The sequence below is a fragment of the Coregonus clupeaformis genome, chromosome 30 (genome assembly GCF_020615455.1).
Source record: "Coregonus clupeaformis isolate EN_2021a chromosome 30, ASM2061545v1, whole genome shotgun sequence".
Taxonomy (NCBI): domain Eukaryota; kingdom Metazoa; phylum Chordata; class Actinopteri; order Salmoniformes; family Salmonidae; genus Coregonus; species Coregonus clupeaformis.
Genome location: NC_059221.1, coordinates 738,998 through 764,749, shown reverse-complemented (window position 1 = coordinate 764,749; position 25,752 = coordinate 738,998). Strand labels below are relative to the sequence as shown.

General features: G+C 41.4%; 1 protein-coding gene and 1 pseudogene across 2 annotated transcripts in view; both read right to left on the bottom strand.

Moving 5' to 3' along the window:
- LOC121545967 (mitochondrial carrier homolog 1) overlaps nucleotides 1-25,752 on the bottom strand; it is a 61,356-nt gene that overhangs the window by 3,493 nt on the left and 32,111 nt on the right. The window contains exons 9-10 of one of the 2 annotated variants that reach the window (XM_041856923.2): nucleotides 11,135-11,182; nucleotides 10,879-10,946 (exon numbers count right to left, since the gene is read on the bottom strand). In XM_041856923.2, coding sequence (XP_041712857.1) covers nucleotides 10,879-10,946; nucleotides 11,135-11,182 — 116 coding nt within the window. The remainder of the gene's footprint in view (nucleotides 1-10,878; nucleotides 10,947-11,134; nucleotides 11,183-25,752) is intronic. The other variant, XR_006657649.1, reaches the window with a different exon arrangement.
- LOC121546426 lies at nucleotides 21,055-25,711 on the bottom strand (annotated as a pseudogene).

Here is a 25,752-nt window from a genome sequence, read left to right as displayed (position 1 = left end):
CAATTATTAGGAAATGGAAGACATACAAGACAACTGATAATCTCCCTCGATCTGGGGCTCCACGCAAGATCTCACCCTGTGGGGTCAAAATGATCACAAGAACGGTGAGCAAAAATGGGGCCATGTATCTTGAGATTTTGAGTGAAAACCTCCTTTCATCAGCAAGGGCATTGAAGATGAAACGTGGCTGGGTCTTTCAGCATGACAATGATCCCAAACACATCGCCCGGGCAACGAAGGAGTGGCTTCGTAAGAAGCATTTCAAGGTCCTGGAGTGGCCTAGCCAGTCTCCAGATCTCAACCCCATAGAAAATCTTTGGAGGGAGTTGAAAGTCCGTGTTGCCCAGCGACAGCCCCAAAACATCACTGCTCTAGAGGAGATCTGCATGGAGGAATGGGCCAAAATACCAGCAACAGTGTGTGAAAACCTTGTGAAGACTTACAGAAAACGTTTGACCTGTGTCATTGCCAACAAAGGGTATATAACAAAGTATTGAGAAACTTTTGTTATTGACCAAATACTTATTTTCCACCATAATTTGCAAATAAATTCATTAAAAATCCTACAATGTGATTTTCTGGATTTTTTTTTCTCAATTTGTCTGTCATAGTTGACGTGTACCTATGATGAAAATTACAGGCCTCTCTCATCTTTTTAAGTGGGGGAACTTGCACAATTGGTGGCTGACTAAATATTTTTTTCCCCACTGTATAAAACTAAACTCTTTTTAGGGGGACAATCATTATATTCTCAACCTCTTAACCTTTCATCTAAAAAAATAAAATATGAATGACTAATTGCAAAACTGATGAACGTTGCCAATACTGTGAACGATGCACACCTACTTTTGACTCACGTGTGTTGACATGCTCAGCAGCTATACTACTAAACTAAAAGAGTAGTGATATAAAAATTAATTGCTGAATTGTCATGCAAATTTCTCAGAGGATGCACAAAACGTGCGTCTCACAACTGGGTAAGGTAAGTGCATCATCTTCTTAACATGATATAATAAAAAATAAATGGATACGTATTTCATTGATATGATAGTCAATAACCACGTATTTGCTTTAAAACTATACTGAACAAAAATATAAACGCAACATGTAAAGTGTTTGTCCCATGTTTCATGAGCTGAAATAAAATATCCCAGAAATGTCCCATATGCACAAAAAGCTTATTTCTCTCAAATTCTGTGCACAAATGTGTTTACATCCCTGTTAGTGAGCATTTCTCCTTTACCAAGTTAATCCATCCACCTGACAGGTGTGGCATATCAAGAAGCGGATTAAACAGCATGATCATTACATAGGTGCACCTTGTGCTGGGGACAATAAAAGGCCACTCTAAAGGCCACTCTAAAATGTGCAGTTTTGTTACACAACACAATGCCACAGATGTCTCAAGTTTTGAAGGAGCGTGCAATTAAAATAAAATGAAATAAAATTGTATTTGTCACATGCGCCGAATACAACAGGTGTAGACCTTACAGTGAAATGCTTACTTACAAGCCCTAAACCAACAATGTAGTTTTAAGAAAGAATACCCCCCAAAATAAAAAGATAAATAATACGAAATAAAAGTAACAAATAATTAAAGAGCAGCAGTAAAAATAACAATAGCGAGGCTATATACAGGGGGTTGCATGGGGAGAGGGGTGGTTGAGGAACACAAGTGCACCCAAGTCAATGCAAATACTTCACTGTAGTAGGCCAATGTTGGTGATACAACTGACGTAACCCCCCTCCACTTAGTGAAGCAATGCATTCACCTGCTTTTGTGTTCAGAAGTATAGTATGCTTCTATGTATGTTTATGTTATTTGATATATTGAAGAAAATGAGTAGTGGAAGATAAAACAGGAAAAAAACATACTGTACAGAGTTCTACAAGACAGAGGTAGGCTATAGTACCTACATCAAGCAAGTGAAAGCACCTATTCAGTTGTCCTTTTATTTAGATAAATATAGAGCATTTGCTTTACACCTCAGAAGTTAGTTTTGACTTGGACAAAACCAATCAGATTCCAAGATGCACTGAACAGGTATCATTTTTTAATCTTTATTTTTTCTTAGTCGTTTCTAGTTCTTTTTTTTCTTTTTTTTCTGTGAGTGGGAGTAAATGAGGCTGAATGAATTTTTACAAATCCTTAATTTGTTTGACCATAAAATATACACTATATATATATATACACAACAGTATGTGGACACCCCTTCAAATTAGTGGATTCGGCTATTTCAGCCACACCCGTTGCTGACAGGTGTATAAAACCGAGCACACAGCCATGCAATCTCCATAGACAAACATTGGCAGTAGCATTGTCTTACTGAAGAGCTCAGTGAATTTCAATGTGGCACCGTCATAGGGTGCCATCTTTCCAACAAGTTAGTCAAATGTATGCCCTGTGTAGCTCAGTTGGTAAGAGCAAGCACTTGCAACGCCAGGGTTGTGGGTTCGATTCCCACGGGGTGCCAGTATAAAAAACAAACAAAAAAACATTGTATGCACTCAGTAACTGTAAGTCGCTCTGGATAAGAGCGTCTGCTAAATGACTGTAAAATGTACCGGTACCGAGTCAATGTGTGGGGGCACCGGTTAGTCCTTCGACCCCAGGCTGTGTCACAGCCGGCCGTGACCGGGAGACCCATGGGACGGCGCACAATTGGTCCAGCATCGTCCGGGTTAGGGGAAGGTTTGGCCGGCCGGGACATCCTTGTCTCATCGTGCTCTAGCGACTCCTTGTGGCGGGTCGGTCGGTTGACTTCGGTCGTCAGTCCGTTTCCTTCGACACATTGGTGCGGCTGGCTTCCAGGTTAAGCGAGCAGTGTGTCAAGAAGCAGTGCGGCTTGGATCACGACCTTCAACGAGTCCGTAGGGGAATTGCAGCGATGAGACAAGATCGTAACTACCAATTGGATATCACGAAAAAGGGGGTAACGCCATGGGCCAGAAAAGCTGTCAATCCAGCATGACTTCTACTGCATTCAAAACAACTAGAAACTCGGATCTGGGAAATCTCAGACTTCAGTGAGTTCATGACAACTGGGAACTCAGATAAAACTAGCTCTGACTGGGAAAATACGGAAAATTATTTCCAACTTTGAATTCCAAGTCGGGATTTCAGGCCTCTTTCTAGAGCTCATAAGAAGGACCGCCGTGCCTCCTTCCTGTTCAAGTGAGCACAGCACAACAAGGTGAGTCCAAAAATGTATTGTATGCTGCTGTATAAATGATGTAATATGCCAGGGAGATACAGTGGCTTGCGAAAGTATTCACCCCCCTTGGCATTTTTCCTATTTTGTTGCCTTACAACCTGGAATTAAAATGGATTTTTGGGGGGTTTGTATCATTTGATTTACACAACATGCCTACCACTTTGAAGATGCAAAATATATTTTTCTTGTAAAACAAACAAGAAATAAGACCAAAAAAAACAGAACTTGAGCGTGCATAACTATTCACCCACCCCAAAGTCAATACTTTGTAGAGCCACATTTTGCAGCAATTACAGCTGCAAGTCTCTTGGGGTATGTCTCTATAAGCTTGGCACATCTAGCCACTGGGATTTTTGCCCATTCTTCAAGGCAAAACTACTCCAGCTCCTTCAAGTTGGATGGGTTCTGCTAGTGTACAGCAATCTTTAAGTCATACCACAGATTCTCAATTGGATTGAGGTCTGGGCTTTGACTAGGCCATTCCAAGACATTTAAATGTTTCCCCTTAAACCACTCGAGTGTTGCTTTAGAAGTATGCTAAGGGTCATTGTCCTGCTGGAAGGTGAACCTCCGTCCCAGTCTCAAATTCTGGAAGACTGAAACAGGTTTCCCTCAAGAATTTCCCTGGATTTAGCGCCATCCATCATTCCTTCAATTCTAACCAGTTTCCCAGTCCCTGCCGATGAAAAACATCCCCACAGCATGATGCTGCCACCACCATGCATTACTGTGGGGATGGTGTTCTCGGGGTGATGAGAGGTGTTGGGTTTGCGCCAGACATAGCGTTTTCCTTGATGGCCAAAAAGCTCAATTTTAGTCTCATCTGACCAGAGTACCTTCTTCCATATGTTTGGGGAGTCTCCCACATGCCTTTTGGCGAACACCAAACATGTTTGCTTATTTTTTTCTTTAAGCAATGGCATTTTTTCTGGCCACTCTTCCGTAAAGCCCAGCTCTGAGGAGTGTACGGCTTAAAGTGGTCCTATGGACAGATACTCCTATCTCCGCTGTGGAGCTTTGCAGCTCCTTCAGGGTTATCTTTGGTCTTTGCCTGGTCCGTGAGTTTTTGTGGGCGGCCCTCTCTTGGCAGGTTTGTTGTGGTGCCATATTATTTCAATTTTTAAATAATGGATTTAATGGTGCTCCGTGGGATGTTCAAAGTTTCAGATATATTTTTTTATAACCCAACCCTGATCTGTACTTCTCCACAACTTTGTCCCTGACCTATTTGGAGAGCTCCTTGGTCTTCATGGTGCCGCTTGCTTGGTGGTGCCTTTTGCTTAGTGGTGTTGCAGACTCTGGGGCCTTTCAGAACAGGTGTATATATACACACTGAGATCATGTGACACTTAGATTGCACACAGGTGGACTTTATTTAACTAATTAAGTGACTTCTGAAGGTAATTGGTTGCACCAGATCTTATTTACATTTTTACATTTTAGTCATTTTAGCAGACGCTCTTATCCAGAGCGACTTACAGTTAGTAAGTTAGTAAGTTAGTGAGTGCATACATTATATATTTTTATTTTTTATTTTTCATACTGGCCCCCCGTGGGAATTGAACCCACAACCCTGGCGTTGCAAACGCCATGCTCTACCAACTGAGCTACATCCCTGCAGGCCATTCCCTCCCCTACCCTGGACAACGCTGGGCCAATTGTGCGCTGCCCCATGGGTCTCCTGGTCGCGTCCGGCTACGACAGAGCCTGGATTCGAACGCCAAGGGGGATGAATACTTTTGCAAGGCACTGTATGTATACTGTAGCTAAGAAAGTAATACTAAGTGTATGTTGTATGATAAGCTGTTAGTAGCCCATGTGCCTCACCCTAAAAATGTGCTCCCTTTTCAACTCATAACTTAGCCTACTGTTCTGACTTGGTGGTGCAAATTTAGCCTATAGCCTGTTTTAGAGAAATGTCATTATCGAATATTGTAAGAGCTTTCATTGTCTGCTTATACGCCCCCTTTATCTACTCTGCGGTTCTGACTTGGTGTACAGGGAGAATACTGTAAGAACGGCCCATGTTCTGAATTCTGTCGCTGTACATTTCAAAAGTGCTGAACAAATAGTTATATTGACTACGTCCATCCTAGCTCGCTCATTAATGTCTTAAATCGAAATTACAGATTGCCTCTTATCCACTCGTCGTCACCTTATGCTATAGTTTGTACATCTAAATTGGCAGTAGAAATCACATTTGTTTAAGCAAGTCAGCCATATCAGCTCTGTTTTTTTAAAAGGCAGTAAATGAGGCTGATTGAACTGTTTCGCTGCCCTGCAAGGCTCCGCTGACAGCCAGGTGTAGCAGTGGTAAGGTGTTGGGACTTTGCTGTTGGGACAGCTTTATGTAGGCAGTTTGTCGGCACCATCTGTATTGTTTAGTGTTGTGAAGTGGCTTTTCTGGCATGCATAAAAATAAATAAATGGGGAGTTTGCCCCACCAAGATGTACTATTATGCTATTGATGATTTGAGAAAGTAGTTAAAAAAAAGGCTTGCGCTCTGTTCCTTGCCTCAGGCTGCACAGGGGGGTGGCGACACACGTTTTCTGCACTCCAATAGTTTTTTCCCTCTGGTCCGTTTTTCAATGATGCCTGGTAGGCTACTTCGGTTTTATAGCGGTACATGTGCTTAATATGAGCATCTGAGAAATAAATATAAGAACACTTATTTCACGCCATGCATCAACCACTGTTTGAGGAGCATGCCCTTGCTGCGCAACAGTGATATTCTGCCCAAACTCTGTATGCCATGGGCTGTACAACCCTGTTCCTGCAGCTACGCAGTGCTTAATTTGGGAAACCAAGTGAACATCGATAGTAACATGTTCACAAATCATATTTCACTAAACTGTTGACAGCCCCTCTGCGCACAAGAGAAATGAATAAAAGAGAGAGAGGAGGTGATGGAACGCATGGTGTTGCGATATTCTGTATAGCTAAAGGTAATGTGTCACCCAATTAATTGTGAAAATATAAAAAATTACTAGGCTATTCAAAATCGCCCTGCACAATCAATGAACCAACTGGCTATACGTTCTCTCCCAGACTCGTGGATAGAAATGTTGAAGCATAGCATAAGGTAACCAGTCCATCCAGTATGCATAATAATACAGTCCACATTCAAAGGCGATTACTCAAATGTGTTTAATTTGTTAGTATAGGCTAGACCAATTATATACCAAAGACATTTAAATCAGTTTAATGTTTTTCTGCCATGTGTAATATGTGGTAGGCTATGTATTGTATAACGGCAGAATAGAAAAATGTTGGGCTTGGGCATACGCATAAGCTCTAATATGCATATGTAGTTTTGAAATAATCATCACCTTAGAAAGCTGTGCATTTCGTTGTGTTTTGATACATCCACAATGACCATGTTTTACACTCAGTTTCAACCTGCTGTTGAACTTCTTTCTTCAAATTGATCATCACAGTGAGGTGAGTTTTAAAAGCATGATACTGTTTTGATGAAAAGTGTTTGATGTGATTTTCAATTGCATTTGCATTGATGTCAGCGTAGTTAGAGAACGCCAGTTCATTAGGACCTGATGGTCTTTAGCGAGTTGGGTACTACCAAAGCATGTCCAGAGTGTATAACAGGAGATTACTGTGACTCAATGGTCACATGGGAATTTTCTTGCTGTTAATACGGTCACCACAACAGCTCTATGTGCGCCTACATTTTTCAACTTAAGCGCGCACATGCTCATGTAAAAAAAGGTCAGCGTAGAGCCCTGCCAGTAATAACCTGTCTAACCCGTAAATGAAGGTAAGTTAGCCAAAAGTGCTTTCCTTTCTATAACTGTATATTGCAAGGGCATGTTACCTAACAGCTTTCCTTTCTATCAGTGATTTCTGCAGGGGCTAAAGACATGGGGAAGACGCCAGGATGAGAAGCATTTTGATTTTAAAAAATGCCATCTTGTTATGATGATGTATTCTTGCGCATGCAATCCTAAAAAATAATTTTCCTTCTGTCCTTTCAACAAGATGTTAATGTGGCAATGACCACCATGTCATAACTACTATACCATCTTGATGGTTTTTTTACTTGGTTTGTAACATCATGGGCCAAATAGGTGGCTGTAAATTGCATTGTGTTGTATGATGCAAGAAACCACTTTACAAAATACAATTATAATTATTAATAGCATACAGAGAACTAGACAATGTAGGCTACCCCTCTGCCTATTGGCTTATTTGCATATTCAAGCCTGTCTCAAAATACAACACTTCCCTTTTAATTAAGACAAACGTTTTTTACCTGACTGGCTTTTAGACAGCTTGAAATGTAGCCTAAGCCTACACGTTGTGTGCTCTTGTAGGAAGCAGTAACACCCCGCTGCTGACCTATAATTATCTATAACTGGAATAATAACTCACTAACTCGCAAAGAATTTCAACAAATGTGCACACGCGCGGCTCTGATCTGAACTGATCTGAAAGCGCATTCACTCTGGGATGATTGAAAAACAGCTCGTGGGCTACCCCCGCCAATAGAATTCTACTCCTTTGCGCTCTGGCTCTGCCTACAACAAAATCACAGACTCCATCTTGCAAAGTTACGGCCTGGCATTTCTTCTGCGCGGAAGTCCTGGAGAAGGTGCACGGCTGTGAGGGAACACTGGTCTCAACCGCTTTACCTTTCATAAAACATTTTTATAAATGAATGAATGACTAAATGCAAAACCGATGAAAATGGAAATAAGGTTGACGACATCCGCTCCTCATTCACTTAGCCTATTGAGTCCACTGGTCCCACTCAGAACTACCATACGCCTTGACCTCTTGCTCTGCTCTCTCTCCAGATTAAATCCTGAGACTAGTGAGGTCCGGCTGCCTGACAACCTGCCCGCTCGACCCCATCCCCTCCTCCCCTCTCCAGACCATATCTGGAGACCTTCTCCCATTCCTCACCTCCCTCATCAACTCATCCCTGACCACTGGTTGCATCCCCTCTGACTTCAAAATGTCCCGAGTCGCTCCCCTCCGCAAGGAACCAACACTCGACTCATCTGACGTCAAAACCTACAGACCTCTATCCCTTCTTTCCAAAACTCTTGAGCGTGCTGTCGCTGATCAACTCTCTTGTTATCTCTCTCAGAATGATCTTCTTGACGCTAACCAGTCAGGCTTTAAGACAGGTCACTCAACCGAGACTGCTCTTCAAAGCTGACTCTCTCTCCTCTGTTCTCATCCGCATAGATCTATCCACTGCCTTCGACATCGTGAACCATCAGATCCTCCTCTCCACCCTCTCAGGGCTGGGTGTCTCAGGCTCTGCACACTCTTGGATTGCATCCTACCTGGCAGGCCGCTCCTACCAGGTGACGTGGAGAGGATCTGTGTCTGCACCACATACTCTCACTACTGGTGTCCCCCAGGGCTCGGTTCTGGGCCCTCTCTTCTTCTCTCTATACAGCAAGTCACTTGGCTCCGTCATATCCTCACATGGTCTCTCCTACCATTGCTATGCAGATGACACAACTACTTTTCTCCTCCCCCCCTTCTGACACCCTGGTGGCGACACGCATCTCTGCGTGCCTGGCAGATATCTCAGCTTGGATGGCGGCCCACCACCTCAAGCTCAACACCTCAAGCTCCTCCCGGGCAAGGCCTGCCCACTCAAAGACCTCTCCATCATGGTTGACAACTCCACAGTGTCCCCCCACAGAGTGCAAAGAACCTTGACGTGACCCTGGACAACACCCTGTCGGTCTCCACAAACATCAAAGCAGTGACTCGCTCCTGCAGGTTCATGTTCTACAACATCCGTAGAATGCGACCCTACCTCACAAAGAAAGCAACACAAGTCCTAATCCAGGCACTTATCATCTCCAGTCTGGACTACTGCAACTCACAGTTGTCTGCGATCCCTGCTTGTGCCATCAAACTCCTGCAACTTATCCAGAATGCTGCAGCTCGCCTGGTGTTCTCCCATGTCACCACGCTCCTCCGCACACTCCACTGGCTTCCAGTCGAAGCTCGCACCCACTACAAGACCATGGTGCTTGGCTATGGAACAGCAAGAGGAACTGCCCCTCCCTACCTTCAGGCTATGCCCAAACCCTACACCCCAACCCGAGCACTCCGTTCTGCCACCTCTGGTGTCTTGGCCCGTCCCGCTCAGCCCAGTCCAAGCTCTTTTCTGTCCTGGCATACCAATGGTGGAACCAGCTTCCCCCTGAAGCTAGGCCAGCAGAGCCCCTGCCCATCTTCCGAAAGCACCTGAAACCCTACCTCTTCAAAGAGTATCTTAAATAATCCCCCTCCTCACCTCGACCCCACCCTCATCTCATGATAATACACAGCCCCATCTCGCAAGGATCTGTACACAATTCCTGGAAGCTGAAAATGTCCCAGTTCTTCCATGGCCTGCATACTCACCAGACATGTACTGACTGGTTTTCTGATCCACGCCCCTACCTTAAAAAAAAAAGATATCTGTGACCAACAGATGCATATCTGTATTCCCAGGCATGTGTAATCCATAGATTAGGGCCTAATTAATTTATTTCAATTGGCTGATTTCCTTATATGAACTGTAACTCAGTAAAATCTTTTTACATTTTAGTCATTTAGCAGACGCTCTTATCCAGAGCGACTTACAGGAGCAATTAGGGTTAAGTGCCTTGCTTAAGGGCACAGACAGATTTTTCACCTAATCGCCTCGGGGATTCGAACCAGCGACCTATCGGTTACTGGCCCAACGTTAACTGCTAGGCTGTAGGAGAAGAATGACCAAATTCACCATACTTGACTTGAAAGCCAATATATCCGTACCCAAGGAATATTTTCAGAAGACTATAGAGAGATGTAGGGAAAATGCCAGGATGAGAAGTAGAGCTAATTAAAAAAGTTAGCTAGCTGTACTATTGGTGAGTGTACTAACTTGTGACACAAAGCATTGTGTCAATGCTATTCGTCTTTACAGCAATTAATTTAGAATGATCAAGCAACAGGAGCAGAATGACCAAATCAATCACCCTTGTATCTCTGTACCCAATGATTTTTTTTCAAAAGACTATCATGTCAACAGGAACATCATTTTGTGCTTTACTTCTTCACAACTTATGTTGATGACAAGCAGACACCCCAAATCAACATTTTAGCCTAATCTTTTTAACAAGACCAGCAGCATTTTGATCTTCATCTTAACTACCAACAGAATATTCTGAGAAGACAATGAAATATCAAATTTTTTCAATGAGAGGCATTGTTGTCAACCACTTTCCCTTCTAATTTTAGAACTAACAGATCTAACCTGTCTACAGAACATGCATTGTGGTCTCAACCACTCCATCTTGCCTATGTGGATAGGAGGAAGAATCATCTGAAACTGGCTATTGTGGCTATAGGCTATGGTGTTTTAATAACCTTCATCAGGACAAATGGGGGCATTGTGGCCCATTCTATTTCCAGTCATATTGTTTACTAAACAAGAAAATACTGTTGCATAAAATAACCATTAGGGTGGGATCACACTTCACACACTTTTCAAAGTGCCTGCATAATTTTCTCCATTGTTTTCAATGGTGCACTCCCATTTGGCGCACGTCTCTTCCAAAGCATGCCCGTTTTTGTAGTACGAGTGCTCCGGTCGTCTGGAGTTGAATACATTTAACAGACAAAAAAACGTGGGTGTGATCCCAGCCTTACCCACAGTTGTTGACTGCCATCAGGTCTGCCACCAGCATAAATGGATATGTCAACACACTCACTGCAATCTGGAGACAAGGGTAAGGAGCTCAAACATGATACAATGTGAACACAACTGCCGTAGTTGCAACACCATCAGATAAACATAGTAAAAGAAGGAGGCTTTTAGAACTATGAGATAACCTACGGAAACAAATATTCAAAATAGCCTCACCACCACATTTCATTTTCATCAAAATGAGTACAAAGAACTTACCCCCATCACAAACTTGGTGTAGCTTCTCACTGCTGGGGCTTGGCTGAACTGCAAAAAGGTGTGAGAGGGAAGCATTTATTATAAGAATTGTGTTAGGACATTATTTTCTGTGCACAAAACACTGTTTTCCAACACATGATCTCTTCTATCATCACTGGTTCTGGGGCATCTGCCCTGATCTGTTAGATATTGAACCAGTGTTGAGACCAGATGCAAACTGGCTACCCAGTCATCGCTGGATTGACCAGCCCCTCCAGCCCAGTGTTGAACTACCAGGTATCAACCCCTACCCTGTATCCCATCGTCGCTGGGTTTACCAGACCCTGCCTCCAACAGAGGCATTGAACCATCATCACCTTCCAGTACCAACCTCATATTCATTGTGCACATGTGCACATTAATTTTAAACAGAATAGCATGACGTTGATGCTCTTAAACAGAGATCATGTGTTGGAAAAAAGTATTTTCATGACGGAGCATTGTAGAGAACCAACATAATGTTTAACATGATTTTTGAATGACTACCTACAGTTGAAGTCGGAAGTTTACATACACTTAGGTTGGAGTCATTAAAACTAGTTTTTCAACCACTCCACAAATGTCTTGTTAACAAACTATAGTTTTGGCAAGTCAGTTAGGACATCTACTTTGTGCATGACACAAGTCATCTTTCCAACAATTGTTTACAGACAGATTGTTTCACTTATAATTCACTGTAGCACAATTCCAGTGAGTCAGAAGTTTACAAGTTGACTGTGCCTTTAAACAGCTTGGAAAATTCCAGAAAATGATGTCATGGCTTTAGAAGCTTCTGATAGGCTAATTGACATCATTTTAGTCAATTGGAGGTGTACCTGTGGATGCATTTCAAGGCCTACCTTCAAACTCAGTGCCTCTTTGCTATACATCATGGGAAAATCAAAAGAAATCAGCCAGGACCTCAGAATAAACATTGTAGACCTCCACAAGTCTGGTTCATCCTTGGGAGCAATTTCCAAATGCCTGAAGGTACCACGTTCATCTGTACAAACAATCGTACGCAAGTATAAACAACATGGGACCACGCTGCCGTCATATCGCTCAGGAAGGAGACGCGTTCTGTCTCCTAGAGGTGAACGTACTTTGGTGCGTGATATTATGTTTTTATGGCATAATGATGTCATGTCATAGCATCGTGGGGAACAGGTTAGAGTTACTAGATGAGTGGTTAGGAGACAGAAAGTCTACATTCCATTATGTCAAGGTAGATTAGTGATGTTTAGGATAGCATGAGTGATGTTTAGGATAGTGACTTGGGGTAAAGAGTGATGAACATCAAAGACAGGGAGTGCCCATGGCGACTTGCCAGATGTATGCCAGTAAGAGGGTAATAAAGGGTATATAAGGTAGAGTGTCTTCTTTGTTCAAGTTAGTTCGTAACATCAAGGGCAAAGCTCTGGTCATTGTTGTAACGAACCCGGTACCGATCATTAAATATTTGCATTAACTGTCTACAAAGTGTCTAATTATATCCTTGCATCCTTGATTCTTTGATACCCGAGAAACTCATCATAACAGATTGGCGTCTAAACGAACAGGATGCAGTTCACAGCTCAACTAACAGGTAAGCAGACATTCATTTTTTGAATTATGTCAAAATCTGCTTATTTGTGGTAAAGCTGAACTGTAACGAACTTTAAAATTCAATATTTTTGAAGGGGGACGATGAGTGGTATTGAATTATGTAAAGGGATGTAAAGAGGAATATATAATTTGACCATTACATGGTGCTATGATTCAAATTAGGGTGTGGTCGAAGTAAGGAGTAAATGCAACAGAATAGTGAGAGATAAGGCACCTTTAATATGATTTAAAATATTATATTATAAAGAGAGATTAAGCGCAGAGCACCTTTAATATGATTTAAAATATTATATTATAAAGAGAGATTAGGCGCAGAGCACCTTTAATATGATTTAAAACATTATATTATAAAGAGAGATTAGGCGCAGAGCACCTTTAATATGATTTAAAATATTATATTATAAAGAGAGATTAGGCGCAGAGCACCTTTAATATGATTTAAAATATTATAAAGAGAGATTAGGCGCAGAGCACCTTTAATATGATTTAAAACATGATATTATAAAGAGAGTGGGCGGAAGGCATCCTTAATGTATGGTACATTATAAAGATAGTGGGTTTTTAAGTCCCGTAGTGTGAAAGACACTACAAAAGAGAGGAATGGGTTACGGACCTTTTGACGTAATAAATCGTCATAAAATGAATGACTCAAAACGACCAGGAGATGGAGCCAATGACATGTAACATATTGAATCATAGCACCAAAATGACATTTAAAGGTGAACTACATTTTAAAAACATTAGTGGAAGTGGATATTTGATGCAAGTGTTTAATTACTAACATTGAATGTTACTAACATTGCATGAAATAATAATAATGATAGGTAAGCATAGAGGTGATAATGAATATCCTCAGGAGAGTAGTTAAAAGGGGTAAATAGAGCTTGATGTTATTGTAGAAAGTAGTGGAAGAGTCTGTGTTTTCTGGGCCAGGCATGGCAGTGTCCTTGGAAATAACAGCATGTTTTTTTTGGTTCCGCTGAGAGAATGAAGGAGAGGCTGATTTGAGTTGAATGAGGATTGTTAAACTAATTAAAGGATTATTTGATGTGAGTATCTATACGTTTCTAACGTTCTATAAGGCGTTATGACTATTTGGAAATGGTAATGACAAAATCATAATTAGAGTGTCATGTTTGTATTAAACTTTCTCACCCAAACGTAGACGTACGTAATGGGAAAGTAATTAATATTTCTAAGTTTATACCGTTGTTGGATCATGTGATAGTGGAATAAACTGACCATAAGTAATGTTGCTTTAGACGTAATGTATAATATAGTACAAAGCCAATATCAATTGAACTAATTATCATGGTAGAGCTAACGTAGTAAAGTGAGGGAACTTCATTTTGTATCAGAGGGTAAGATGAGAAATCATTGTAATGGTGCTATTTGTGGAATTTATTCATTATTTCAATGGCATGGTGTAACAATCTGCATTTATGAGTGTAAATTCCACTGCTGATGTGTTGATTGAATGGGTACGACAGAGTATTTTGTTTGGTGATGTTGAATGTATGATTTGAAGCGTGTGTGGTTTAAATAGCAGGACTCTTGTAGCTCGGTTGGTGGATAATTGTGCTTGCAACGCCAGGGTTTTGTGTTCGATTCCCAAGGGGGGCTAGTATAAGTATAAAAAATGTATGAGCTCACTAATTGTGGGTCGCTCGGGATAGGAGTGTCTGCTAAATGACTAAAATGCAAAAATGTTAACGGGTATGGAGAGAAGAGTGCGTGATAGTAATTTTCTGGCCATTGAATAAGGTTTTGCTAGATTAAACAAATAAATTGGATCGTGATAAATGGATGATTTCAATATATGAAGGTAAACTACAGCAAGTGTTTGGTGTTACTTGTAGCCTACTTAGAAAGGATAGTTGACTAGATCTCATTCATTCTGATAATGGCGGAGTGATGGTTTCATTGCGTGGCTATGATTTTAGTTGATGCCAAGAGAAATAGGATATAGTTTACGACGCATGGAGAAGTGAATGTCTTATATGGTAATAGATAAACTGAACCAAACATGACGTTACTACGGCAATTTAGGATGGTTAATGTTGTTACGTTCGTTTTTAAACCATATGATAGAGGTAAATGCAGAACGCTGTTTGAAAGTGTGTTTTATTATGTCTGCTAGTAAAGATGGAAGAATTTCCATTTTTGTCTGCAGGTGTTAACCATTGGGGCTTACTGAAACGTGAGAGCGATGTAAGGGACATTATGGGTTACGTTAGGTGTACAAGGATCAATGATTGCTGAGGAGAAGGAAGTCATAGGGGGTTGAATATTATCGTCAGGAAATGGCTAGCTAGTTAGCGGTGAGAGCTAGTGCGGTTTTCATTAGGTGACGTCACTTGCTCTATGAACTGGAAGTAGTTGCTTTGCAAGGATCGCAGATTTTGTATGGTGTGTCGATGGTGAATGTTTTCGATATGTGTAGAGGGTCCCTGGTTCAAACCCAGAGAGGGATAGAAAGCAAAACTTTTACATTGTGGATATTGACATAGATTAATAGGTGACTTGATGAACATTTTGTGAAAGTGATTGTCTTACCGACACATAATAAATAGTATAACATAGTAATTAAAGTTGCATAGATTTGAATTGGATGTTTTATTTGTTTTGACTATAACTTCACAGTACTTTATCATCTGTTGAGGTACCGTTATAAGGAAAATTAGCGGTAGAGTATGATAGATATTGTAGAGGGTTTAAAAAGTAAGTAACTTAATTGGATGATGAGACAGGTTGACTTGATGTTGAATGGGATTGTTTAATAGAAGTAATTATTTCTATTTAGGTGAACGAGAAGATGTTATTCGGTAGTATTGCTTTGTGGAGACGATTTACTAATGAAGAACATGTCTAGATAGTTGAATAAGGAACGATATTTGATAATTGATCATTTTATTATGACATTATATAGTTTGTTTAAACAGCGGTGAGTATGACGACGGTTCATTACTTCTGATAACGATAATCTGTTTTTGGTACGTTGAACGATGGGAGATAGTTGTTGCTGTTGGCCTGATGGATTAAGTAGACATCTTTTTGTGGGTTTTGGATTATGAAACAATAGGTTTATATTTTAAAACATCAATGCAACAGTTTGCGATGATTAAATTACTAGAAAGGGGTTATAGGTTTATAGTAGAAGGTGTAGTTAACTTAATAAACGTGGTATTATCCAGTGTTTTGTGAGGGGGCGTTTTTTTTCTCCAGGATTGATGGAAGTCTCCTATAGCATTATGATAAAGGGAGAATAGGAGACAACGTAGCGAACAAATTTTAAATAGATGCCTGGGATAAAATATCAAGTCTTACACAAAGTAAGTGAGGGCATTGGCTAATGAATGAAATATGACATTTAAAGGGGTGACAGGAACATTGGCGAAGGACATGGATTTTCTTTTGTTGTTGATTAAGTAAAAGATAATGGATTCGTTGATAAGGAATCAAAAGGAGCAGATGTAGGGGTTCAATAATCATGGTGAGATTTAAAGAGGATATGATCTGAAGGGTAATCAATTCAACATAATCATTGTAAACTCAGAGGAATTTTGAGTGGTTTTAATTTTTGAAAGGTATTATATAATCTTTTTATGGAGTAGTTATTAGGAGTTAGATTGATACAAATTATTATTGATGAGCTAGGACTGTGGATATATGTAACAGGTTTTGTGTGTAATTACTTTCTTTGGATTGTTGATTATATGTTAACGACATGTATACTTTCTATTCCAGGAGAAAGGGGATTTCTTTATCTCATTGGAATATTGCCCAGGGCTAGGGTGGACTAGTTAGTAAAATTAAGTTGTCTTATTTTTAAGTTGTCATAGGGAGCTACTAAAATAAAATAAGGCCTGGCCATGTTTGTTTTATTTGTTTTCCAAATGGGTTTTTCAAATAAAAACACAACACACCTAGTATGATGTTATAAAGGGTTGTTATTTTGAGTGTTAGGAGTTTCAACAGGTCAAAGGTGATAAGTCTTAAAGGAGCACACACAGTGCATTTTATGGAGTTTTTATTTTTGACTGAGTTTTGGGTATACATGATTTCTTATGAGAATAGATGTCATGAGGATTTAATGTACACTTGGGGTACATAACATTTATTAGATGTTTTGAATGTTGGTAATGTTTAGTATATTATTTGATGGAACAATTCATTGAATGATTTCAATGACCTCTGCAATCTGTCCTGGATTTATAGTGTGGTTTGATCACCCACACTGTAAATACTTGAGGCATGCTGAATTGGGGGGTTAGTTATGATAAGAATAATTGTGAAGAAGTTTATAATTTGGTAATAATATATATGAATCCCACCATAAAATAACTACAGAGAGAGGGAGCTATCCTGAATTAGGGATACCTGTTGATAGTTAAGTGTACTAATCTTGGATTACTTTACGGGATAGAAGTAAATTGAGGTATTATCCAATCATTTTAATTTCATTTTTATTAGGGTTTAATAAACAATGTTGGTGTTTTGTTTTTGAAAGCATGAATCACATTGTGACTCGTGTTCAAAAAAGGGGGTAGTATTGATGGTATGAGGATTTATTGGTACAATTGCATATCACAGTAAGTATATGAGCAGTAGTAAGTAATGTGTTATGGGTTAGATTAAATGTTTTAGGGGAAAATGTATAAGGCAGAATTTAGAGGAGGCCTTTCTATGACATTAGTGACTATAACAAGCTGCAAGAATGTGCAATTCCTAATCTAAAAGGCTTATCAGGAATGATAAGAAGAAAGGATGAAGTATCATGCAGTGTCTCAACTAACAATGTTATCCAGACTTTCTTTCGAAAAGGTGAAGGCTTCTCTGACAGACCTACCAGGAGAATCTGGACATTTTCTGCAATTTGGAGACTATGTGGTGGTAAAGGATTAATGTAGTCATTGATGGACAACACCCAAGTGGGAAGGTTAGTAATAGGTGTTGATGGCTACCTTGATGGAGGGTCAAGTAAGAGAGAGAGATTCCTAGGGTCTGTATGTACCATTGTAGGACTTTTCTAACGCAGAGGAGGAAGATGGCACCGCTTCGGCGGAGCATTGTTTTGTTTTGTTTGTGTGTTTTTGGAAGCAGGGAATATTGGTACGCTGATAGAAGGACACAATACACAGAGAGATGGTGATAAATGGAGAAGGACTCTGCATGATCATAGAACTAGTGAAGGAAGAAGGTTCATGCATCATCACACAGTCTACACCAACAGAGGTATGGATAGAGGGGAGATTGAAAAGGTATCATGTCAACCAATGCAATGGGTTGCTACGAGGAAACTGACAATTAGAGATGAGGATACTGTTGATGACAATTATCAGGTGATGGAGGACGATGTTTGAGGAATGATACTGATGAGATGTGGGTTATGAATGATTACCTCAGTGGAGGAACAGAGCTATAGACCTCCAATAATTTCAAGATTTTCAGGAATCAACTGGCTGTCATTCCATTCGGTTATATGTATTTAAAGGGTTTATATAATAGAAATTGGGAAGTATATTAGGAATTGGTATTAGGAATAATTGTTAAAGCATGATAATTTGTCATATGATGAATGTTTATATGGATTTATTGGTTTAGAAATGAAATCAATTAAATTGTTGTGTTTTTGTCTTCTAGTGAGGTAAATACAGAGGGTATCTTAATGCATAGTAGGGATAATTTGGCCTAGCATGGTGTGAACCTAAATAAGTAAAAGTAACAAACTATGAACCGGCTGAAGACGAATATCAGAGGCGTTGAAGACGTTTTTGTAAAATACCATTTCTACATGCAACTGGTTTACAACAACCAATCGAAGATATCAAAGGATTTTCTCATGTTTTTACAGTGGGGAAAAATACTATTTAGTCAGCCACCAATTGTGCAAGTTCTCCCACTTAAAAAGATGAGAGGCCTGTAATTTTCATCATAGGTACACATCAACTATGACAGACAAATTGAGGAAAAAAAATCCAGAAAATCACATTGTAGGATTTTTAATGAATTTATTTGCAAATTATGGTGGAAAATAAGTATTTGGTCACCTACAAACAAGCAAGATTTCTGGCCCTCACAGACCTGTAACTTCTTCTTTAAGAGGCTCCTCTGTCCTCCACTCGTTACCTGTATTAATGGCACCTGTTTGAACTTGTTATCAGTATAAAAGACACCTGTCCACAACCTCAAACAGTCACACTCCAAACTCCACTATGGCCAAGACCAAAGAGCTGTCAAAGGACACCAGAAACAAAATTGTAGACCTGCACCAGGCTGGGAAGACTGAATCTGCAATAGGTAAGCAGCTTGGTTTGAAGAAATCAACTGTGGGAGCAATTATTAGGAAATGGAAGACATACAAGACCACTGATAATCTCCCTCGATCTGGGGCTCCACGCAAGATCTCACCCCGTGGGGTCAAAATGATCACAAGAATGGTGAGCAAAAATCCCAGAACCACACGGGGGTCCTAGTGAATGACCTTCAGAGAGCTGGGACCAAAGTAACAAAGCCTACCATCAGTAACACACTACGCCGCCAGGGACTCAAATCCTGCAGTGCCAGACGTGTCCCCCTGCTTAAGCCAGTACATGTCCAGGCCCGTCTGAAGTTTGCTAGAGTGCATTTGGATGATCCAGAAGAGGATTGGGAGAATGTCATATGGTCAGATGAAACCAAAATATAAATTTTTGGTAAAACTCAACTCGTCGTGTTTGGAGGACAAAGAATGCTGAGTTGCATCCAAAGAACACCATACATACTGTGAAGCATGGGGGTGGAAACATCATGCTTTGGGGCAGTTTTTCTGCAAAGGGACCAGGATGACTGATCCATGTAAAGGAAAGAATGAATGGGGCCATGTATCGTGAGATTTTGAGTGAAAACCTCCTTCCATCAGCAAGGGCATTGAAGATGAAACGTGGCTGGGTCTTTCAGCATGACAATGATCCCAAACACACCGCCCGGGCAACGAAGGAGTGGCTTCGTAAGAAGCATTTCAAGGTCCTGGAGTGGCCTAGCCAGTCTCCAGATCTCAACCCCATAAATCTTTGGAGGGAGTTGAAAGTCCGTGTTGCCCAGCGACAGCCCCAAAACATCACTGCTCTAGAGGAGATCTGCATGGAGGAATGGGCCAAAATACCAGCAACAGTGTGTGAAAACCTTGTGAAGACTTACAGAAAACGTTTGACCTGTGTCATTGCCAACAAAGGGTATATAACAAAGTATTGAGAAACTTTTGTTATTGACCAAATACTTATTTTCCACCATAATTTGCAAATAAATTCATTAAAAATCCTATAATGTGATTTTCTGGATTTTTTTCCCTCATTTTGTCTGTCTTAGTTGACATGTACCTATGATGAAAATCACAGGCCTCTCTCATCTTTTTAAGTGGGAGAACTTGCACAATTGGTGGCTGACTAAATACTTTTTTCCCCCACTGTATCACAGTACCAGTCAAAAGGTTGGACACACCTACTCATTCAAGGGCTTTTCTTTATTTTTACTATTTTCTACATTGTAGAATAATAGTGAAGACATCAAAACTATGAAATAACACATGGAATCATGTAATAACCCAAAAAGTGTTAAACAAATCAAAACATATTTTATATTTGAGATTCTTCAAATAGCCACCCTTTGCCTTGATGACAACTTTGCACATTTGGCATTCTCTCAACCAGCTTCACCTGGAATGTTATTACAACAGTCTTGAAGGAGTTCCCACATATGCTGAGCACTTGTTGGCTGCTTTTCCTTTACTCTGCAGTCCGACTCATCCCAAACCATCTCAATTGGGTTGAGGTCGGGGGATTGTGGAAACCAGGTCATCTGATGCAGCACTCCATCACTCTACTTCTTGGTAAAATAGCCCTTACACAGCCTGGAGGTGTGTTGGGTCATTGTCCTGTTGAAAAACAAATGATAGTTCCACTAAGCCCAAACCAGACGGGATGGCGTATCCCCCCCTCCCCCCCTACCTTGTCACAACACAACTGATTGGCTCAAACGCATTAAGGAAAGAAATTCCACAAATTAACTTTTAGGAATGCACCCCTGTTAATTGAAATGCATTCATGAAGCTGGTTAAGAGAATGCAAAGCTGTCATCAAGGCAAAGGGTAGCTACTTTGAAGAATCTAAAATGTAAAATATATTTTGATTTGTTTAACACTTTTTTGGTTACTACATGATTCCATATGTGTTATTTCATAGTTTTGATGTCTTCACTATTATTCTACAATGTAAAATTTTTTAAAAATAAAGAAAAACCCATGAGTAGGTGTGAGAGAAAGATCACGTATTTACCTGATTTGATTGATATTAATCGTTAACAATTAATATGCTTAACAATAGTAGAGACATTGCTTAACTACATTTACATTACATTTACATCATTTAGCAGACGCACTTATCCAGAGCGACTTACAAATATCTAGCTTGAATCATACAAAAAACTCAATTCAAATTACACGTAATGTTCCGGTTTAGCAACGCAATTATTTTCTTTAAGTTTTGGCAGAGGTATCACGATAGGCAAAGGAAAGAGGAGAGAAAAACTAATTCTGGACAGCAGTACTGTTACCGACTATGTGTTCATTGTTTTTGTTTGGGTCTCGTATAAAAAGATAAAGACATATGTGTTATTATAAAGTACATTACAAAACTGCGCCCCCGTTCGAGTCCAGGCCATTCTGAGCATGCTGCAACCCTGCAGTCCTGTTGCCCTTGACGACCGGGACTGCCTTTTCCTCATGGGGGTCGGTGTTGGAGTCTGTGTCATTCGAGTGCTGCGTCAGGGACGTCTAACTGCCAGTTGGGGAGTCCACGCTCTTGTACCCTGCGCTCAGCTGGCTCCCAAAACCCCCTGCACAGTCACTAGTCTGGCCCCTCGCCGCCTCTGAGTGGTTGGAGAGTTTAGTCTCGCCCTCGCCGGGGCTGGAGACCATGGGAGAAGGAGGAAAGTCTTCCTCTGTGCTGCTGACCTCACGGTACAGGCTGGGGGTGGCCGCTGCGCCTCTCTGGGAGGACGAGCTACCGTTGCTAGGTCCGTTGGAGACCCTCTCGCAGTCTTTCCCTGGCTGGGCGGAGGAGGGGGTGAAGGTCTGCTCAGCCTGGCTGGGGGGCTCGGCAGAGCCGCTGGAGGGTGAAGTCCTGCTGGGTCCTGCCCCAAAAGAGGCAGCCTGAGCTGGGTTCTGGGAGAGCTGCAGACGGGTCTCCCTGAGCTGCTGCTGGAGGACCAGGATGGTGCTCTGCATGCCCTCCACCTCCTCATCCAGCTGGATGATGAAATCGTTCAACTCATCCTGGCTGCTCTTCAGCTCCTCACTGTACTTCTTCTGTAGGGCCAGCTCTGCCTCCAGCTGGGCGATACGGCCTTGGGACAGCTGCCTCCCCAGCTCCTGGTTCTCCTGGATCAGCATCCGGCACTTGGCCATGAGCTTCTTCCCTGTCTGGCTATCTGGTGTAAATTTCCAGGCACTCAGTTTATTTTGGGCCTGCTCCAGTTTATCTTTAGTCTGTTCCAGTTCGCCCTTCATTTTGAGGAAAAATACGTTTATGGCTGGGTCTACCATGGATGACCGCAGTTGGGCTGCACTGGGCTGCTGGACTTGCTTGAGGTACTGGATCTGGGTTGTACACTCTTGCATTTCCTGCTCCTTAGTGGCGAGCCGCATGACCAGGATGTTCCCCCTGCGTGACGCCTCCTGCTGCTGCGGCTTCAGCTTCTCCTCAGACTCCTTCAGCCCCGTCACATTGTTCGAATTCAGATCAGCATATTTCGCTTCCAGGTCCTGGACATAGGTTAACTACCAATGCTGTGCTTTTCGTAAGGATGGTTCCCTCTAGCTCCCTGCAGCTGGTCTGGGCGTGTAGTCAAGGACATGGGATAGAGATAAACTTGATGAACAGATAGACCTGTATTGTTTCAATTTCTCGTTGCTTCTGAGCAACCTGGTCACACGGTCAAGATATGGGCAGTAACGAAGCTAACGTTATCACTTGTTTGTGCGCTATGACCCGATACACATAGCCACAAGAAGAAAACAAGGTCGCTCCTGATCTGCCAGGGAGGGGGGTGCTTGTATGAAAAGCAGAGATTGTTTTAGACACTTGGCAGAACTTATGAAGAGCTATACAAATCCTGTTGACTCTGTATTAACTTCTGCCTGCGATTGCATAACTAAAGATATTTTACATATATTCAGAAGCCGTTGTCTGTGTCATTTTCTAAAGTTTAAAGCTTGTTTAAGAATAAGATAATATCAGCACTGTGCAAAGAACCCCATTTTGGCGAGCTTGCCAGGAGTGAGTGACCACCCGCCGTTGGAGTGAGCATCGACCCACTGTGCCGCCCAACTAATTACTTAAAAGTAAGCAGACGCCTATTATATCTAAAGTCTGTAATTTTAACAAAGCACTGTGTTTGACTCATTCTGACACGTAAGTGGCGCCTCACTCACAGTATGCTGTTAATTTAAGAGACGAAACCTACATTGTGGTATATATTGATTTATTACTAAACTCTTAATAGATAAACCTGTTGGAAACTGACACAGACCACCTAGGTGATAGTTAGAAATTCCTAGGTGTGAATATGATTGAATGCCTGTAATTGTGTACTCCGGAGTGCTTGGACTGTACACAAGACGTTTGTCCTAGTTGTGTGAGGGATGGTAAACGAGAGGTTTGTCCCGGTTATTTATAAGACGGTAAACGAGATGTTTGTCCTAGTTGTGTGAGGGATGGTAAACGAGAGGTTTGTCCCCGTTATTTATAAAACGGTAAACGAGATGTTTGTCCTAGTTGTGTGAGGGATGGTAAACGAGAGGTTTGTCCCGGTTATTTATAGGACGGTAAACGAGATGTTTGTCCTAGTTGTGTTGTATGTTGTATAAATTGTATATATGATTATGAGTGACTGACTATCGGTGATGGGTAGGCATGTATTTGCTTGTTGATTAATCATTAATGGCTAGATGGTGGAGTTATAATTCTGGTGTCTCAATACGTGTTTGAACAAAGGGCATCTGCCTTGGTTGAATGGACTTTTAGTAACAATGGACACCAAAAGCTAGGTATGCCCATTAAACCTAGATTTTTATGCTAAAACTGTTATAGAAACTAACGACTTTAGATATAGGTTGTTCTTGTCTGTATTGAGTGGAACCTCTTTTGAAACAGTTTTAGGGCCATTTCCAATTGAGAATTTGCCTGAAGAAGTTATAATAATAATAATAATAATAATGTGTTTGTTGAACCCTTTACCCTAGCCTGGCTGGCGAACGGTTTGTAATACCGTTAAGTTATCAGTTCGCCTGGACTGTATTAAATGTAAAGTAATTTATCATCCTGTCTGTATGGGGATGATGAGACATAAAGCATTATACTGGTGTATACACTGTGTTTACATCTCACTGTTTTCTGACCCCAAACTATTAATAGAGGTAGTAGTAGGTAGATAGCGTTAGGCACCCACTGATATAGGAAATAAATGTGCATTTTAGCCCACATTACACGTAGGACGACCCCAATAAAAACGAGCAACCATGGCAGACAACTCAACGGGTCCCTCTCACACGTCCACTGGACCAATAGCTATGAAATGTGTTACTCCTATTGAATACCTGGGACAACAGTACCCAGTCCTGATTAAAGACATTATATGGATATTCAAGAAATGGCATGATTGGACTATTGCCTCTGGGGAGTTCAGAGTTTGACAAGAATCGATGTAATATCGTCCATGACATCGTGGAGAAGAGAAAACAAGAGAAGAAAAAGGCAGAGAAAAAAAGCCACACTTATCTGTAACTGTTTTACAACTACTCTGGTCAGAGAGAACCGTGTTTTGGGCACGATCCAGGATAAACCATCTACAGACTGTAGTCAAAATGGAAAAATTAAAAAGGAGACGCCAGAAGAAAAATCTGAAAAGAAGCCCTATAAAAAAAAAAAAATATCCTGCCCTCCCAACAGCACCACCACCACCTCCCCCATATGATGATTGCTCCGACTACAAGGGAGGTGCATTCCCTCTGAGACAGGTTGGCTTCGAACCAGTAATCATTAGGGGCACCCTGGAAGAAACCGAAGAGGGAGAAGAGAGTTCCACAAACCCCGGGTCAGGGCCCTCTGTGGCAACCAGACTATCAGCTGAACTGAATAAACTAAGCCTAGATGCCAGAACTAAACCACTCCCAACTACCAAGCCAAAGTATCCATATGTAAGGACAGGGTGGTCGGTGTTGAGAGAACAACAAGAGGACCGAAGAAGAGAACAAGAAAGGAGGGAGGGGCTGAAAAAGTGAAGCAAGGAAACAGAGAGATATAGAAATGTTTGAGAGAGAGGATGCAAGACAAAGGGATAGAGAGAGCGAGGATGAAGAGGAAAGACGGAGAAGAAAAAGCAAATACAAGATAAGATGGGAAGGAGACACAGAAGGTGCTTTCTCCCCAGGAGCCAGACAAGGCATGGAAGACAGAATAGCAGCTGAAGAGCTGGCGCTCCGACAGAAATACTACGATGATGTGGAGAGAATGAAGAACAAAGAAGAAATGAGACTGGTGAAAGGTATGATAACACCCTAACCACTGAATAACTTTTCTATGACAGAGCCTGCAGAAACCTACCAGAAGCGGTACAACTGAAACTGAAAGAAGTGGTTGGCTGGGACCGCAAGGATGGGCCAGAAAAAGAGGACTATATGATACATCACTGTAAATTCTGGAAGAAGACAAAGGCTGAAGAAAAATCAAAGAAAACAGGCCTGCAGACACAACTCCAGAAGGCCCAACTGGCTGCACTAGAGAAAAGTAGCAAGCCAGACCACACTGATGCTGAGCACCCCAGCACTTGCTCCAGCCCTGACACCTGTTCCACAGCCATGGCCTCCTGCAACCCCTCCAGCCCAACAGGTACAGTTTCCATATGGTAATCCACAGCCATTCCAGCCCTATCAAACCTACTAGAAGAGGCACATAGGTGAG